General features: G+C 42.6%; 2 protein-coding genes across 3 annotated transcripts in view; both read right to left on the bottom strand.

Moving 5' to 3' along the window:
• The window catches only part of LOC135517363 (TGF-beta receptor type-1-like), a 64,113-nt gene extending 54,552 nt beyond the window's left edge, over positions 1-9,561 (bottom strand). Inside the window, exon 1 of one of the 2 annotated variants that reach the window (XM_064941591.1) lies at positions 9,407-9,561. In XM_064941591.1, coding sequence (XP_064797663.1) covers positions 9,407-9,476 — 70 coding nt within the window. In that variant the 5' untranslated portion in view covers positions 9,477-9,561. The remainder of the gene's footprint in view (positions 1-9,406) is intronic. The other variant, XM_064941590.1, reaches the window with a different exon arrangement.
• A 7,533-nt stretch (positions 9,562-17,094) lies between these two features.
• The window catches only part of LOC135517362 (reversion-inducing cysteine-rich protein with Kazal motifs-like), a 57,057-nt gene continuing 54,414 nt past the window's right edge, over positions 17,095-19,737 (bottom strand). Inside the window, exon 21 of the mRNA XM_064941589.1 lies at positions 17,095-18,856. Coding sequence (XP_064797661.1) covers positions 18,542-18,856 — 315 coding nt within the window. The 3' untranslated portion in view covers positions 17,095-18,541. The remainder of the gene's footprint in view (positions 18,857-19,737) is intronic.

The raw sequence follows: 19,737 nt of genomic DNA, 5'->3' as shown, positions 1-19,737 counted from the left end.
AGCAAAAGATGGAGTCGTGGTCAGATTTCCCGAAGGGAGGGCGAGGGAGTGCTTTGTATGCATCGTAGAAGTTAGAGTAGCAGTGGTCGAGGTTATTGTGCATGCGCGTAGCGCAATCAACAAGCTGGAAGAATTTAGGTAGAATTCTTCTCAAATTTGCTTTGTTAACACCCCCAGCTACGATAAATGCAGCGTCAGGATGTATGGTTTCCACTTTGCAAATAGTCCAGGGAAGTTCTTTGATGGCCGTCTTGGTGTCTGCTTGAGGGGGAATGTACAGAGCTGTGACTGACGAGAAATCTCTTGGTAGGTAAAATGGCCGGCACTTGATTGTAAGGAATTCTAGATCGGGTGAGCAGAAGGACTTCAATTCCTGCATGTTGATCTGATTACACCATTAGTCGTTAATCATAAAGCATACTCCCCCACCCTTCCCAGAGAGGTGTTTATCTCTGTCGGATCGATGCATGGAGAAGCCCGGTGGCTGACCTGATTCCGACAACATATCCCGAGAGAGCCCTGTTTCCATTAAACAGAGAATGTTACAATCTCTGATGTCTCTCTGGAAGGCAACCCTTGCTCAAATTGTCTACCTTGTTGTCAAGAGACTAGACATTGGCTAGTAGTATACTCAGGAGCGGTGTGCACATCTACGGAACCTGGCCAGGTGGCCACTTCATCTGCGTCGTTGTTTTGGATCGCCTACTGCAATTAGCTCCATTGTCCTGGGTGGTGGTCCGAACAGAGGATCCGCTTCAGGAAAGTCGTATCCCTTGTCGTAATCTTGGTAAGTTGACATTGCTCTTATATCCAATAGTTATTCTCTGCAGTGTGTAATAAGACTTAAGATTTCCTGGGGTAACAATGTAAGAAATAATACATAAAAACACAAAATACTGCATAGTTTCCTAAGAACTCTTAGTAGGTTAGAACAGAAAGTCAAAATAAAAAGGCCAATGTCGTTCTTCACAGGTGCATCGAGGGAGCAGTGAGTTTAAATACAGTTAACGGCCAATTCCCAGTGAGCAGACATTCAATATAAACATGGGGATGGCTGAACGAGTACTCTAATGAATATGCATCAGGTTGATTTAAGAGAAAGCGTCTCCCGTTGATGCCAGCTGTTCAGCAGAGACCTTCAGCTCCAACAGCTCAGATGCTCCACTGACTCACTGGGATGTGACAGTCGGTTAGCAACGGATGTTTTCTCAAAAGAGCCCACAAAATACCTCAAGGTAGTAGGATCTGCATAATGAATAAGAAAAAAACAATTGGCCTTGAATTTAAAAAAGAGCTCTGGGTTAGATGGGTTTGTTGTTGCTGCGGTTTACTCAAATTGGTGACATTTTACAACTTGCAGGTATGGGCTACAAGTCTGAGCATGGAGCTTAAAGGCTTTAAATCACAACCATAACGTGACAGAAAAATACACAATTATCTAGTTTCATTAAAAGATCGGACGATGTCTTAAGTGTGTTTAAAAAGCATAATTGCTGCATAAAATGGATGAACACTTATTCATCCAAACAATGTGTAAGAAAGGCCTACTTTTCAACTATCAATACTGCAATGGGTTTGTGGGACACCATATCTTGAACAATAGCCTACAACAGTGTTCAAGATATATATGCAAGCCTGCAAGGCTTCTTCACAGCCGTTTGAAAAGTCTGTTTGTGTATGCCTGGCCTGCCCATGGCATTTCTGCTGATGTTTGCCACTATCCTGACGTGTTAATTAGACTTCAGACAGGAAAGGAGCAGTAAGAGTCGCACAGCGAGTACCAGTCAATGCTGAAGTGCTAACTTTTCGCCCCTCTCTTTGCCGGAGGCTGTACTAATTGCTGGTGTGTCAGAGCACATGACTGAGTGTTCTTTATAAATATCCAGCGAACCAAGCCGCCTTGGAGGCAAAGGGAGGAGTCATAAACCTGCCCTTCTGTTGCTGGAGCGAGGCAGGCCTGAGAGCACACTTTTTCAGTTTGATGCAGCCAGCTCAAGGAGCTCCAAATTCAGCCATTAGCAGGGTTGGATGTTCCCCAATCCTGGAAGTGGGGCCTGAGTGAAAGAAACCCGTCCTAAAGTGCCGGCTGAAAATGTTTGTCTCACCCAATAACTGTGCTTGATTGAGCATGGATCACTCCCAAAAACATTTATTCATTACATTTTAGTCATTGTTCTCCTAAATGCATTTGTATGCTTCTACAATTCTACTTAGGAGCACATAAATGTACTCATTGTAAAAAATGTCAGCGGAGAGCCCTGATCTATAATAATAAATTGGATCAAAATTATTTAAACATACATTGGTTAAAATAAACATGTAACAAAAATGAAATGAAGCAATATACCCAATTACACCTTACTAGTAATACATTTGTTTTTGAAACAACAAGAACATATTTGGCTGGTACAATTTTTTTTTTTTTTTTGGGGGGGGGGGGTTGGACCAAAACATTGATTTCCCACCCTGGCCATTATGCTAACCAAATGGCTGTTGACACACACTAGACACACATTCTCCTGTGGAGCTGGAGTCTCCAAACTGGGGTTACTGCAGGGCAGAAACACACAGACTGGCAAAAGTTGAAGAAACCCTAAACAAAATAATTCTGCTACAATACGGCTAGGTGGTGAGACAAGGTAGGTGAGGCAGATGAATATTTATTTATTTTAAAAAATATATATATTTCACCTTTAATTAACCAGGTAGGCTAGTTGAGAACAAGTTCTCATTTGCAACTGCGACCTGGCCAAGATAAAGCATAGCAATTTGACACATACAACAGAGTTACACATGGAATAAACAAAACATTGTCAATAATACAGCAGAACAAAATAAAACAAAAAGTATATGTACAGTGAGTGCAAATGAGGTAAGATAAGGGAGTTAAGGCAATAAATAGGCCATGGTGGCGAAGTAATTACAATATAGCAATTTAAACACTGGAATGGTAGATGTGCAGAAGATGAATGTGCAAGTAGATATACTGGGGTGCAAAGGGGCAAGATAAATAAATAAATAAATACTGTATGGGGATGAGGTCGGTAGTTAGCCCATCTTTGTACAGGTATCGTGATTTGTGAGCTGCTCTGACAGCTGGTGCTTAAAGCTAGTGAGGGAGATCCGAGAATCCAGATTCAGCTTCAGAGATTTTTGCGGTTCGTTCCAGTCATTGGCAGCAGAGAACTGGAAGGAAAGACGACCAAAGGAGGAATTGACTTTGGGGGTGACCAGTGAGATTTTCCTGCTGGAGCGCGTGCTAAGAGTGGGTGCTGCTATGGTGACCAGTGAGCTGAGATAAGGCGGGGCTTTACCGAGCAGAGACTTGTAGATAACTTGTAGCCAATGGGTTTGGCGACGAGTATGAAGCGAAGGCCAACCAACGAGAGCGTACAGGTCGCAATGGTGGGTAGTGTATGGGGTTTTGGTGACAAAACGGATGGCACTGTGATAGACTGCATCCAGTTTGTTGAGTAAAGTGTTGGAGGCTATTTTATAGATGACATCACCGAAGTCGAGGATCGGTAGGATGGTCAGTTTTACGAGGGTATGTTTGGCAGCATGAGTGAAGGATGCGTTGTTGCGATATAGGAAGCCAATTATAGATTTCATTTTGGATTGGAGATGCTTAATGTGAGTCTGGAAGGACAGTTTACAGTCTAACCAGACACCTAGGTATTTGTAGTTGTCCACGTAATCTAAGTCAGAGCCGTCCAGAGTAGTGATGCTGGACGGGCGAGCAGGTGCGGACAGGGATCGGTTGAATAGCATGTATTTAGTTTTTCCTGCGTTTAAGAGCAGTTGGAGGTCACAGAAGGAGAGTTGTATGGCATTGAAGCTCGTCTGGAGGTTAGTTAAACCTCTTGATACTACCCATCCCGGATCCGGGATCGTGAATACAGCCTCAGGCTCATTAGCATAACGCAACGTTAACGATTTCTGAAAATCGCAAATGAAATGAAAATAATATGCCTGCTCTCAAGCTTAGCCTTTTCTTAACAACACTGTCATCTCAGATTTTCAAAATATGCTTTTGAACCATAGCAAATCAAGCATTTGTGTAAGAGTATTGCAAGCTAGCTTAGCATTTTGCGTAGCATTTAGCACGCAACATTTTCACAAAAACCAGATAACCAAATAAATAAAATAATTTACCTTTGAAGAACTTCGGATGTTTTCAATGAGGAGACTCTCAGTTACATAGCAAATGTTCAGTTTTTCCTGAAAGAATCTTTGTGTAGGAGAAATCGCTCCGTTTTGTACATCACATTTGGCTACCGAAACAAACCGAAAATTCAGTCACCAAAACGTCAAACTTTTTCCAAATTAACTCCATAATATCGACCGAAACATGGCAAACGGTGTTTAGAATCAATCCTCAAGGTGTTTTTTCACATATCTCTTCATTGATATGCCATTCGTGGAAGCCTGCTTTCCCCTCAGAATCCCGTGGAAAAATACCAGCAGCTGAAAATGACGCACCAATTTCGACGGAGGACACCGGGCGGACACCTGGAAAATGTAGTCTCTTATGGTCAATCTTCCAATGATATGCCTACAAATATGTCACAATGCTGCAGACACCTTGGGGAAACGATAGATAGGACAGGCTCATTCCTGTTGCATTCACAGCCATATAAGGAGACAATGGAAAACAGAGCCTCAAAAATCCTGCTCATTTCCTGGTTGCCGTTTCATCTTGGTTTTGCCTGTAGGTCCTGTTCTAGGGCACTCACAGACAATATCTTTGCAGTTCTGGAAAATTCAGAGTGTTTTCTTTTCAAAGCTATCAATTATATGCATAGTCGAGCATCTTTTTGTGACAAAATATCTTGTTTAAAACGGGAACGTTTTTCATCCAAAAATGAAATAGCGCCCCCAGAGTTTCAAGAGGTTAACACCGTGTCCAAAGAGAGGCCAGAAGTATACAGAATGGTGTCGTCTGCGTAGAGGTGTACCAGAGAATCACCAGCAGCAAGAAGAACGTCATTGATGTATACAGAGAAGAGAGTCGGCCCGAGGTTGAACCCTGTGGCACCCCCATAGAAACTGCCAGAGGTCCGGACAACAGGCCCTCCGATTTGACACACCGAACTCTATCAGAGAAGTAGTTGGTAAATCAGGCGAGGCAATCATTTGAGAAATCAAGGCTGTCGAGTCTGCCAATAATAATGTGGTGATTGACAGAGTCGAAAGCCTTGGCCAGGTCGATGATACGGCTGCACAGTAATGTCTCTTATCGATGGCGGTTATGATGTCGTTTAGGACCTTGAGTGTGGCTGAGGTGCACCCATGACCAGCTCTGAAACCTGATTGCATAGTGGAGAAGGTACGGTGGGATTCGAAATGGTCGTAATCTGTTAACTTTGCTTTCGAAGACCTTAGAAAGACAGGGTAGGATAGATATAGGTCTGTAGCAGTTTGGGTCTAGAGTGTCACCCCCTTTGAAGAGGGGGATGACCGCGGCAGAGGGAGAGAGGGTCCAGATTGTCTAGCCCGGCTGATTTGTCGGGGTCCAGATTTCTCAGCTCTTTCAGAACATCAGCTATCTGGATTTGGTAAAGGACAAATAGTGGGGGCTTTGGCAGGTTGCTGTATAGGGTGCCGGGCAGTTGACCGGGGTAGGGGTAGCCAGCTGGAAAGCATGGCCAGCCGTAGAGAAATGCTTATTGAAATTCTCAATTATAGTGGATTTATCGGTGGTGACAGTGTTTCCTAGCCTCAGAGCAGTGGGGAGGAGGTGCTCTTATTCTCCATGAACTTTACAGTGTCCCAGAACTTTTTTGAGTTAGTACTACAGGATGCAAATTTCTGTTTGAAAAAGCTAGCCACGTCGACATTAATATGATAAACATTGGAGCTACTGTACCATGTGGTTATGTACACCGTTGACCGCTTCCGTTGGTTTTAATCCAGGACGGGAGGCCATTAATCATCTCGTAATCTTATCAGGGAGTGTTCAAAAGCACTGATTCAAGGGGCTGTAGACTATACCTTTACTCAAATTGATCGCTCCATCAGTTTAAAACAGCGAGTTCATAGCAGGTTGGCTATCCAAACCGTTCGCCAGCTGAGGTGATTGAGAGGATTGGCCAACTCCAGTAGGGACCAACTGCTCCTCTGACGTCTCTTCCAAGCACACACACGTATCCTCCAAGCAGGAAGGTAGTTCAGGCTGTGTGGATGAGTGCAGTGCATGGCACGCCATTCCTCCATGATGGGCAGGAGTTTTATGAGCTAGATAGGGGCATGCAGTTCATATGGGGGGGTGGGGGGCTTTTCTGCCCTTGAGAAAGGCACTTAGCCAAAATTGCTTCTAAAATATTCTCCAGATAAAGAGGATAGTGACATAAAAGCAATGCATACAGCTGCTTGATACGGGTGTCTGTAGAGCAATTGGGGGAGAGAAAGGCAGTGACCGATTAATAGAGATTGCAAAAACAGGTAGGCCTAAACTATTTCCAATGGAAAAGCCATTATTCAGTTTTTCTGTATTTGTGTGAGGAGAATGATCAATGTACTTCCTTCCTGGCAGAATTGCTAGAGCCTTTTAACTGAGAAAGAATGCTTACAGCTCTCTCAACATTTATTCAAACCCTGTAAGCCTAAACACAGGCAATTGGAGGGATAAGAGCAGAAAAACAACAAAACCAAAAGCCCAGCACATAATAGGTCTGTCTTTCTGTTCTTTAAAAAGCTACAATCCCCGCAGATGCCACCGAAAGCGGGCCGTTTGAATGAATCACTGCCCATGAATCCAATCACAGCTGGCAAAAAATACAACTTCTCATATTAGTTGTGGTCCCTTAAGGCAGGACAACAGGCAGTTTGGGGTCACTCAGATGCTTCAGATTCCTCTGACCAAAAGGTAGCGTTACTGTATTCACCGTAACAAACACCCCTCTTTGACTAGCAGGGTGAGCTCAGTTTGTGGGGCTTATAATCATCCATAGAGGTTCAGAGAAGAGGGAGAGAGTTGCTCCAGGAGAAAAAGGTTATGGATGTGACTGGAGTTGATCCCCCATTTGATATTCTGATGCCACATCGACATGGTAACACTGGCTGTTAGAGCTTTTGATGAGGTTTTATTTTCAGAAATGGCACCCCAGAGATGTCACAAACTAAGCTGCACATCTTTTTATTTCCCAGACGAAAAGGTGCTGTTTCCTTGCACAGTCTGCAGAGAGAAAGCAATGCAAGTTTTATGCAGATCCAAAATGGAAAAGGGGGCTCCGGCACACAGAATTCTGTGAGCACCACGGGAGCTCTGTGCTGGACAGTAATGAGGTTTTCAAAAGGTCACCGGAGGACGCAAAGGTCAAACAGCAGCTGTCTCCACAGATGATGTGAAATGAACTGCTTGTGACTAACGTCCCGTCCCATCCAATGTAGCTAAAATAAAGGTGATGTTGTACTGAGTCTGTTTAGAGAGGTCCCATGATGTAAACAACATGGGTAGGGTGACCAATCTAATTGACAATTGATCGATTATTGTCTGCCCTCTGTGTGTCATACATGTTACTGACAGCATGTATGATGAGCACTAGGCTACTGTCCTCTACAAGCCGAAGTAAGAACATGTACAATTTTAGTGCGTGTATTTACATGAACTATTTCATATCTGGTCTGTCTTGAAGCTGTGAATTATTGATGACAATGGTGACGGCATCAAACATTCTGGGGTGGGGAACTGAGGATTCATCCCCTATCTTACACAAAAACACTCCCACGAAATGCACAGATAAGAAGCTTAGCATTAGGCTATGGGTGAGGAAAAAGCGAACAGAAGTCCAGTGCCTTCAATTCGAGTAAGTGGTCAGCTCCTTTAGCCATGGGATTATATGCATCAAGGGTATTGATTTCATTACATTCTGATGCAAATTATCCTGCCTCGTTTCTGCTCCCATGTCACCGGAGGATGTCAATGGTATATCAAAAAGAGAGACAGATCCTCTGCAGAGCAACATATCAATTGAGTATTAATAACGTTCTTTAAGGACACAGGATAAACGTATTGGAACCTTTTGCCTCAATGGTCATCTTTACATTATCAAGATACAACCACTGTGAGCTGAGATGTATTCATGCTTGCATCGACTCTCCCTCTCTATCCACACAAAGGAATGTCACACAAAGGAATATCGTGAGGTTCCGAAGCACCAGAATTATTCTATATTCTTGTAATAAATATATATATATATATAATTAAGTACGTTTGTGGTAATCACAGGTTGACTTTCATACAAATAACAGTTGTTTTTTCAACAAAGCATCAAAAACGACATTTAGAATGAAGGAACCGTGTCACTGTTACTGTCAGCCATAAAGCCGCCAAGAAATGTACAATAATCTACATTAGGTATATAGAAAGCATAGAAAGGGGGGGGGGTCAAGTCTTTGTTATTGTGAGTTAACTCGCGATGATCAAATGGTCGGCAAATGTTGCAAGACAGCTGCCCAGCACACTAGTTATAGTTGTTGCTTAGCTTGTCTAGAATTTCGAGCAAAATGTTGCCAGTTCAGCTCTCAGCGAAGCTCACACGAGAGCACAGACAAGTTTGTAAAAAATGAGCATGACTTTAAACAGCCCCTTGATCGGTTACTAGCGTTAGCTAGCTTTGCTTTAACTTAAACTGTCAACACATTTGAAACCGTAGCTGTTTTACAAAAAAAACATGAGTAACTAGCGAATGCATACTGTAGCAACAATAAAAGACTAGCTAAATAGATGGATTTATAACCAACTGGAAAGCTATAACGTTACTATAACTAGGTGTCAAATTAAACAAAATCCATCTCGTCTCTGTTGACTGAACAGGTATTTGTAGATATCTGACCTCAATTCTCCCTCAAAATAGACAGCTAAATTAGCTAACGTAGTAGCTGCGATTATTTAGCTACACGGACACAAATGCAAAACATAGCCATGGCCTGGACAGTCCTGCCATGAGGCGTTTTTCAGCGCTCAGTAAACTCCACCGTCCGTGTCCAGCACGATGAATTAACGATAACACGACGATGACACAAACAGCTGTGCAGGATGCCAACTTTGTATTTTCTCAAATGAGGAATACTACTACATAAATCAGTCAAAGCTCGAGCACAGCGGGTTGCAAATGACTTGACCGGAGTGTATCCTGCTTTGTTCCTGGACTAAAGCCGAAGCCCTTGGAGGGCTTTTAGCTATTTTCGCTCGTTCACCCCCCCCCCCAGCAAACATTCCCTAAACAATAAACATTCCACTGACAGCTCAGCTTGCTTTGACCTGCGCCATCTTTGAAAAGAGTCTTTAGGGTTGGCACTTCTTGAAACAAAGAGCAACAACGGACGCCCCGAAATCAAACTTCGTGGCCAGAACATATTGGAGGAAATAAATAGCTGTCGGGGCATAGCCTCGCTCACTTACCATCATTTTCTTGAATCCTAGTCCCAAAGAACAGGACTATTAACACGAGACAACGGGTTATTGCATCCATCGTGGTTCAGATTTACTCCAGACTGCCTGTCTCAACTTCTGTCGATAGTCCATGGTTGAGAAAAAAAACTGTCTGATTGGCCGGGACCGCTACCACACCCCGCCCAGACCATGCAAGCCTTCTCGTGCGAGTGGTAAACATTTACTGACGACTCACAAAATTCTCCATTTAATATTTTATTTGCGACGGGGTTTTATTAAATAATTTCAAACTATTTAAATGAACCGATACGGTGTAGTTTATACAAGCCTCTCGCGTCAAGTTTTACAACTTGCTTGTTTTCATAGGCAAAAAGCACTTATGGTGAAATTAAAATGACTAAACCAGGCATGCAGCAGACTTTTTGTGTCAATTTGAGCAGGCATGAACATGTCATGAATAGACAGGGATGTGGCCAAGACTTAGAACTGAAAAACGGACTTGGCAATCCACTCATGAAAACCATGTTGTTCATTAAAAAAATACTATGACATTTGGATAATTGGAGTATATTCATGAATCATGCTCTATAATGGGTTTGAGCAATTAGTCCTGAGGACACACAAGAACTCTGGGGACAGATTTCTGAGAGAAGATTTATAACTCTTGTTATCTAAAAACATAATTCTGTGCTCTACCAAAACAAGAAGCAATTATTGTTCCAGTATGGACAGATCAGAGTCTATTATGTTTAATATTGAAGTAATCATTACTGCTTTCTCTATGCAAATCATGAAAAGTAAAAAATACCTAACACTTTGGGGCTGTATGTGCATTCATTAGAACAGACTGAAAGAGGAAACTGAAAATAAGCCTTGTGACTTCAGAAACCTTTGGCCTGAGAACATGTTACACTGTCACTGGAAATATGCTCTCAAATGACATGAACAATGGGACAATGTTGAGGGTGCTGTCCTCAAAGACAATGACATTAGCTCTGGCCTCAGATGTGACTGGCTGCCATCCTTCACACACAATCAAGCCCCCCCCCAACACATACTCTCACTCTGCACCCCTCTACTGCACAAAGCTCCTGACCTCCCCTCCTGTACCTGTGGTTGAAGAGTGATGATGGTCCATTGTTTGATCTCTGTCTGGGCCTTGTGTACATCCTGAGTACTCAGTGCCACCCATCCCCCACAGATGCACACATGAACCTCCCTCCCTAAAAAAATAAGCAAAAAATGGGCGTGAAAACGTTGGATATTGCAACAGCTGGCAGGCCAGTGTTTGCCCAACAGAGAATGCAGAGTGGACTGTGTACCCTCCTGGAGCCATCTACTCAGAAACAGCCCAGCCTCTGGTGGCAGGGATGGATCCGTGCCAGCACAGGCCGGGAATGGTCGGGTGCCCTTATCTGCCATTCCTATTTTTGGTGGGGGTGACTTGGTCCCAAAAAATCCCACCCATGCACCGCCATTTGGATTTTGTCCACTGCTGTGTCTTGTCCGCTTAGGGACAGAGCAGAACAAAAGACTGAGTAGAGTCTACTTAGGCTAAGCTATGTGTCAGGGTACCTTGACAGCCCCTGGAGAAGATGCTGACTTTTGACAAATCTGGCATTCCTATTTTTGGTCATGGTGACCTGGTCCCCAAAAAATCCTCCCCATGCACCGCCAATAGGATTTTGTCCACTGTGGTATCTTGTGCTTATGCAATATTACAGTATATACTACAGTATTTCATATGCATATACCCTGCCCATTCCCCTCCCCCATACACCAATTTGTGCCACCCATAATTGAGAAACCTACATGCCAAGGATAGACAATTTGTTGTGTTCCCCTACAGGTCATAGAAAAGAGCAGAAACGCTGAACTTTCCATTCAGTCCTACAGGTTATGGAACATTTGCTCTTTGAGTATTTTGTCCAGTAGGTTCATCTTTTCTTCATCAAGGAGAAAGCCCCACTACTATGTTAAAGGTAATAAAGCAAAAACACTGTAATAAACGCTACAGTAAGCATTTCGCTACACTCGCATTAACATCTGCTAACCATGTGTATGTGACAAATAAAATTTGATTTGATTTGAGAAAATACTACAGTCAACAAAAGCACTACAGTAATTACTATAGCATATGCCAACAAACATTCTTCTACAATATTTATACTTTAGTAAACTGTAAATACAGACACTATAGTCATGTCCACAACACTACAGTAAATACTACAGTATTCTCTGCAAAACACTACTGTGAATACTATATAATTTATACCATAGTATACTAAAGTCATTCTTCATGTGGGGAAAAAAAGGCATTTGAAGCTTATGATTGTGTCTCATAAATAATTACGTTTTTTTATCCATGTTGAACATTGGTGTGTGAACACAGCAAGTTTCTCCACAGCAAGTTTCTCTTTTTTAGAAAGAGCACAGGGGGGCACTATAGTTATCGAATTAACCAACAATGGAGCTTATCAATGCTGTTCTCCTTTGATGAAAAGTGGTGTGCGTTTGTTCCCTGCTTCAGGAATAGCTAGTTACTTGCTCATCTGCTAAGGGAGAACGAAGCTGAAAGCCTGCAGATATACTGTACCTGACGCTAACGCAGCTCCGTCAATACAAATACAATACAGCGCACTCACTTTGATATTATTCATGACACATTGGTGTCTTATTTCCGGAACACATCGTTTGTTGAGGCCTTACAAAGAAGAAGCCTTGGAGGGGTAATTTTATTATCCTTTATATATATATATATATATATATATATATATATATATATATATATATATATATATATATATATATATATATATAAATCCTAACCCATATCCAATTAGCATATTTCTCCTATTATTTTGCAGCCTTTTGATTTGTCTTAGTTTGACAGTGGAGAGAGAGAGAGAGAGAGACTGGCCTTTTCTCCCATTTTTATAATCTATTAAAATGTATCCAAGGGAGTATCCGAAGGCAGATTCGACTGCTGCTACTTTTTCATGAGAACACAGGAAAGGGTTGCATCAACACTTTGAGTCACAAAGGCAATTAAACCGACAAGATCATCCTTGAAATTAAGCAGCTCCCATGGTTTGATTTTGTTTTGGCTTCTTTTAAGAAATGATGTAATGGTTGATTAGAAATACCCTCAGACAGTGGCCTCCACCCAAGTCTCTGTATCTAGTATCTGGTTCAGTTTGAAGTGGTTAATGCAACTCTTTGCTTTGAAAGGAAACCAACTGCACCTCATGTCCTAGCTTCATCCCGCAACTAGCCATTCAAATTAATGACATCTGTCAAATTAAAAGTCAAAGTCAAAATTGTTCATATAAATGTTAATTTAAATGGATAGTTGTGGGACAAAGCTACACATGGTCATGCAAATAGGATAAACAGATAGGTGGAGATGCAAATTAGCCATGTGTTGACTCAAGTTGGTGGAGCAGTAATAACGGTCTCTCTCTGTCAGGAGGGTGGGAAGGAAGGAAAAAAGGGTGCTTTTTCAGAGTATTCAAACATGACCTGTGTCTCTGTTTCTGTGACAATGCGATAATGTGGCAATTTTAAATGGCCGCGCTTTTCAGTTTGAGTGAGAGAGGGAGAGGAACAAACAGGGCAGGTGTTGCTGGGAGGGGGTTATCTCAGGAGTGAGTGACAGGTGTGAATATTAATCCGGTCCTCACAGCCTACAGTCCTCCTTCACTCTCTCTCTCACTAATGATGTGGGGCTGGGCGCACAGATGGCTCCCAAGCAGGATCCTAGATATACTTGCCTGGACAGCTGGTGACTTCCCATTTACCACTTAAAGAGTGGCCTGCCACCACCAATGTGTCCCCAACCTGTCACCTGTAAACCAAAGACACGGTGGAATTCTGTGGAGTACTACCAACACAGGAGCCATTTAAAAGAACACTCATAAAACCTGACTCACTCTCTATGTTTCAAAAAATTTGAATTTCTGCCATGAAATTGAATGTGCTGGTGTTTACTTATTTGTGGAGTGTTATGGCCTCATATAGACCAGGGTTGGAACATTTTGTTTGGAGCTATCTATTGTGGTTGAGCATTGCTTTTAGGCATTATATTACAGTTGAAGTCAGAAGTTTACATACACTTAGGTTGGAGTGATTAAAACTCATTTTTCAACCACTCCACAAATTTCTTGTTAACCAACTGTAGTTTTTGCAAGTTGGTTCGGACATCTACTTTGTGCATGACACAAGTATTTTTTCCAACAATTGTTTACAGACAGATTATTTCACTTATAATTTCACTGTGTCACAATTCCAGTGGGTCAGAAGTTTACATGCACTAAGTTGACTGTGGTTTTAAACAGCTCGGAAAAATCCAGAATGTCATGGCTTTAGAAGGTTCTGATAGGCTAAGTGACAACATTTGAGTCAATTGCAGGTGTACCTGTGGATGTATTTCAAGGCCTACCTTCAACCTCAGTACCTCTTTGCTTGACATCATGGGGAAATCAAAAGAAATCAGCCAATACCTCAGAAAAACATTTGTAGACCTCCACAAGTCTGGTTCATCCTTTGGAGCAATTTCCAAATGCCTGAAGGTACCACGTTCATCTGTACAAACAGTAGTACGCAAGTATGAACACCATGGGGCCATGCAGCCGTCATACCGCTCAGGAAGGAGACGCGTTCTGTCTCCTAGAGATGAACGTACTTTGGTGCGAAAAATGCAAATCAATCCCAGAACAACAGCAAAGGACCTTGTGAAGATGCTGGAGGAAAGGGGTACAAAAGTATCTATATCCACAGTAATTGAGTCGTATATCGACAGAACCTGAAAGGCCACTCAGCAAGGATTAAGCCACTGTTCCAAAACCGCCATAAAAAAAGCCAGACTACGGTTTGCAACTGCACGTGGGGACAAAGATCTAACTTTTTGGAGAAATGTCCTCCGGTCTGATGAAACAAAAATGGCCATAAAGACCATCGTTATGTTTGGAGGAAAAAGGGGGAGGTTTGCAAGCCGAAGAACATCCCAATCGTGAAGCACGGGGGGTTGGCAGCATCATGTTGTGGGGGTGCTTTGCTGCAGGAAGGACTGGTGCACTTCACAAAATAGATAGTATCATGAGGGAGGAAAACTATGTGGATATATTGAAGCCATATCTCAAGACATCAGTCAGGAAGTTAAAGCTTGGTCGCAAATGGGTCTTCCAAATGGACAATGACCTCAAGCATACTTTCAAAGTTGTGGAAAAATGGCTTAAGGACAACACAGTCAAGGTATTGGAGTGGCCAACACAAAGCCCTGACCTCAATCACATCGAACTTTTGTGACAAGAACTGAAAAAGCATGTGCGAGCAAAGAGGCCTACAAACCTGACTCAGTTACATCAGCTCTGTCAGGAGGAATGGGACAAAATTCACCCAACTTATTGTGGGAAGCTTGTGGAAGGCAACCTGAAACGTTTGACCCAAGTTAAACAATTTAAAGGCAATGCTACCAAATACTAATTGAGTGTATGTAAACTTCTGACCCACTGGGAATGTGATGAAAGAAATAAAAGCTGAAATAAATCATTCTCTCCACTATTATTCTGACATTTCACATTCTTTAAACAAAGTGGTGATCCTAACTGACCTAAAACAGGACATTTTTTACTCTGATTAAATGTCAAGAGTTTAAATGTATTTGGCTAAGGTGTATGTAAACTTCCGACGTCAACTGTATGTTCAGGGTCAGGGCTGAGGAGGAATGAGAAACAATGATTGTTGAGAAACAAACTGTAATGTAAGTAAAATACCAAATGAATGCTGGTATAAGCACCCCCAACCCAAAACATCTTCCGGTTGCCATGGAGCCCACTGTCAGGAATCTTAACATTGACTATAGTCATCTCGCATCTCTCCATGGCTACTGCTGATGCAGGAGAAATCTGCCCAAAAAATGTCAGCCATGCATCACTATAAAACAGCAAATCTGGTATCTAAAAACAGATAAAGCAACACCTCACAGCACAACGCCTCTCCCCTATTTGACCTAGATAGTTTGTGTGTACAGTATGTTTTGATATGTAGGCTACGTGTGCCATTTTTAAATATATGTAGTTCTGTCCGTGAGCTGGTAATGTTCTATATTATCTCATGGTTCATGTTTTGTGTTGGACCCCAGGAAGAGTAGCTGCTCCTTTCGCAAAAGCTAATGGGGATCTTAATAAAATACCAAAATACCAAGGGTTCTGTTATGAGAGTGAGGTACAGTGATGAGTGATGAAAAGAGCTTTGGGGCCTGTAAATGAAAGCAGATTCTGTACATTAATTGAATCCATTACAATCATAAGTAAGGAGGAAAGGAAAGGAACTGTGTAGCGAATCAATTCTGTTAGCTGTAATTTAATAGAGTGCACTACAGGACAACATCCTTGTACACTGCTTTACAGAACCTGCGAGAATAGATGAGTTTCCACTCGTGCAGTAGGCCAACAGGTTCATTTAAAAGCTAGAGTTAGAGAGCCAGGAGACTCCAGATACGGCCTTTGGCGACTTGGGCACAGGCTAGTTAGGCGTTCACATGGTCGTTCACTTTAGGTACTAGCCACGGCCTTTTATCTAAGAGTGTTGGGGCTAGGTAGGTCAGCAATGGAAAAGGGAAAGGGGGATACCTAGTCAGTTGTACAACTGAATGCATTCAACTGAAATGTGTCTTCCGCATTTAACCCAACCCTTCTGAGTCAGAGAGGTGCGGGGGGGGCTGCCTTAATCGACATCCACATCTTCCAGCACCGGGGAACTGTGCATTAACTCCCTTGCTCAGGGGCAGAACAACATATTTTTACCTTGTCAGCTCAGGGACTCGATCCAGCAACCTTTTGGTTACTGGCCCAACGCTCTAAATGGATCAGGAAAAAATGTTTTAGGAAACAATTCTACATCTGGATAAATTACTGCTCTTGGAGAGAGGTGATCGAGTTCATCCCACTAAATAAAAGTTTAACACATTTCAAGCAGACACACACCAGCGCAAATTCTCAAGAGCAGGTCACACACACTGAGAGGAGGCTTCTCGTCATCATTATTTACACAGTGGATAGTTAAGCGTGTAAATCAACGTTGGACCAAAGGGGAGACGCCAAGGCCTTCATCAGACACCATGGGTTTCCACATCCGCTCTCTGGAGCACTACCTACGAGGGGCCCTAGGAAATAGACACTTGTTTGCTTACTCCCATCACAGCCAGCCCTGTAGGAGAGTACTACATCATTACAGGTCACTATCTACAGCACTCCACCACCTTAGAGGCTATGCCAGAGCCAGACACACCCTTGTGGTGATAGTATGTCATTGCATGTTAGAGGATACATTTTTATTTTACCTTTATTTAAATAGGCAAGTCAGTTAGGAACAAATTCTTATTTTCAATGACACCCTAGGAACAGTGGGTTAACTGCCTTGTTCAGGGGCAGAACAACAGATTTCTACCTTGTCAGCTCAGGGATTCAATCCTGCAACCTTTCAGTTACAAGTCCAATGCTCAAACCACTAGGCTACCTGCCTAGTGGTTTGGGAAGGCTTTGGCTCTTTCTCATCTGTCTTTCCTTAGATTCCTCATGTCCTTCCTTGCCTCCTGCTCACAACGTATTTGAGAAGAAGATTTGAGAGGAGGAACTTTGGAACACTTTTTGAGGAGGGAGGATGAAGAAGACAAATGAGATGTTCAGAACAGCATATTAATGTGGCTGGATTGATAAAATATATTTTATTTGTCACTTCTGCTTCAATGTGGAATCTTTAAAACTTCAATTATTCTTCCTAAGGAGTTAAGATGATGAAATGTACAACAACAAACAACCTTCTGTTTGATTGTAGGACTTTATATTTTATAAAATATGCATTCTGTTGGCATTTTACAAACACACTGCAAGTACTGCCATCTCCACCGAGACAATGATGCAATACAGTGATGATTAACATAATGCTTAAGTGCCTACAGCTATACTCTTTCTAAACATTGGCAATATGAACACTTGATAACATAAAAACAACAAAAAACTGAGTTTAAATCCCTCGGAAACAGATACAATACTACAAGGACCCTTGAAGGGTTTGCTGCTACAAAGCTGCCTAGCACGATAATACTGTAGAAAACGGGGACACTTCGTGTTGCGTAGGCATAGAGACAACATCAAATCAAACGTGGGGACAGGACAAACATAGTACAATACATTCTGGAGTAAAAACACTTCATAATTGTCATCATGCAAGAATAAAACATTTAGAAAATGGCACATATTGAATCACATCTCGATCCATTTCTTATTTGAAATATAGAACATTTCGGAATAGTTTCGGAATAATTATTATCAACATTATAAAGTTATTGCATTTATTTCACATAGGAACTATATGCAAAGCATGTTGTTGCTATTTTTTTTGTTCCTACCCATGTGCATCATGGGTAAAGTGATGATTGGCATTTTCATTAAAAACATGGCTGTCGTTCCTCCTTATTTGATATTTTATCTACACTAGAGGAACAACGAGAATCCCTTTTGTGTGTCTTTCAGCCTACGGAGCGGGAATGCTTGCTTGCCTTTGACCTGTTTCACGTTCCAGTATTACTGTCTCAGTCAGCACCTCCCCACTCGCTCTTTATTTACAATAGTACAAATGTAAAACAGGAGTGGGAGAAAGGGGAGGAGAGGGGGAGGAGGCGGAGGAGGGTAATTACACCCCTGAGATTATCTGGGACAAATGTCAGTGTTTGGGAGCGCACCTGTCTGACATCTAGACCTGACTCCCCCTCTGAGACTTAACCACCTGGTTCCTCTCTCTCTCTCTCTGTGTCACGCACACACACGTGTGCGTACACATACGCATAAACACAAGCACGCAGGCAAAAACCCACACAAACTCCCCACTCCACAGCTTTAGAGGAGGAGAGAGCTTCTGTTGCAGAATAAAACGGATACAAAACCCTGTGTGATAAAACTCATCTTCCTTATAACGATATATATATAGAGCTCTGTGGAACCAAAGCTGGAATGTGATTGTGTCTCCGCTTATCTCGTTCAATTAGGATTCTTCTCATAGCTTCTCGTCCATGATTGTGTTGACGCTGGTGCAGTAGAGTTAATGGGATTGATTGTCAAGGCTTTTACAGGCTGATGCTTCCTGTCAGGCAATGACCCGAGAAGGGGTCAGAATACTCCACAACACACCCAGCCTCCTGCCAGCGGGGCCTGGCTGGCTAGCAGAGGCTAGCTTGGCCTCGGATAGGCCTGGTGCTAAAGTGAGAAGGAGGCCCAGGGCGAGGCAGAAGAAGATGGGCAGGGAGGAGGGCGTTGAGCTGGCGTGGCCTGCGGACCTGATGGTGGAGATGGAGACCTCGGAGGTGAGGAAGGCAGACAGAGGAACATGCGAGACCAGGGTGGGGCTGCCGTAGTTGATGAGCGAGTCAATCTTCTCCGCCTCCATGCTGCAGGCTTCAATCTGAGACGGGATACACACACACACAATGATCAGGTGAAATTTACAGACACACAGTCCTCCTCCCACAGTTTTCTATGCTTTTGTTTGTGTGTGTGTGTGTGTGTGTGTGTGTGTATCTTTATTCCCTTCTGAAAATGTTATTTTGGTACAAACGTGTACCAAACCAGGCTCTTTATTTGTGTATGAAACAATCCTAACGAACCACCTAAAAGCCCATATTATTGACAAATAGTTCCTATGAATAGAGTCATAGAGAGAATGATGCAAGGCTGGCTGTGACCTCCATTTGCCGGTTTGCATCGATCATTATCGGCTCAGGGCTGTTTTTGCAGAGACAGCAATACAATGGGTGGAAAGGGTGTGCAAAATAACTTCATTGGGCGTTTCACCCTAGACGGTAGTGATGAGATGTCTGATTATTTGTCCCAGTGAAGTAAGAGAGATTCTGAGAGAGGACTTTGATTCGTCCCCCAGTAAGAGGGGGTTTGGGTCTCCGGGCTCATGAGGCGTTTAGAAAATCGTTGTGTTTAACCTTTATTTATCCAGCTTAGTCATTGAAATGAAACCTATTTTCAGGGAGAACTGGAGACGGCAGTTGAACAAATAACAGTGAAATATTGGCCCAGACATGTTTATCATGACTCCTGTGCACTCCCCGATAAAGTCCCTGTTCAGGACGGCCCAACGTCACAGAACCGTCAGACAGCAATTGATGTATTGTTGCAGAACCAATATGATTGTCTCTCGTGTAGAATTAGGAAGTCGTTTCAGGCAGCTCTATTCAAACATTTCACTGTACTGAGCACACGCCCCTGAGACATCTGTGTGACTGAACCATTAGTTCATATTCACTACAGAGCCACCAGAAGGCTAGTCTACAG

This window comes from Oncorhynchus masou, chromosome 28 (assembly GCF_036934945.1).
Source record: "Oncorhynchus masou masou isolate Uvic2021 chromosome 28, UVic_Omas_1.1, whole genome shotgun sequence".
Classification (NCBI taxonomy): domain Eukaryota; kingdom Metazoa; phylum Chordata; class Actinopteri; order Salmoniformes; family Salmonidae; genus Oncorhynchus; species Oncorhynchus masou.
This window is presented reverse-complemented; position numbering and strand designations above follow the sequence as displayed.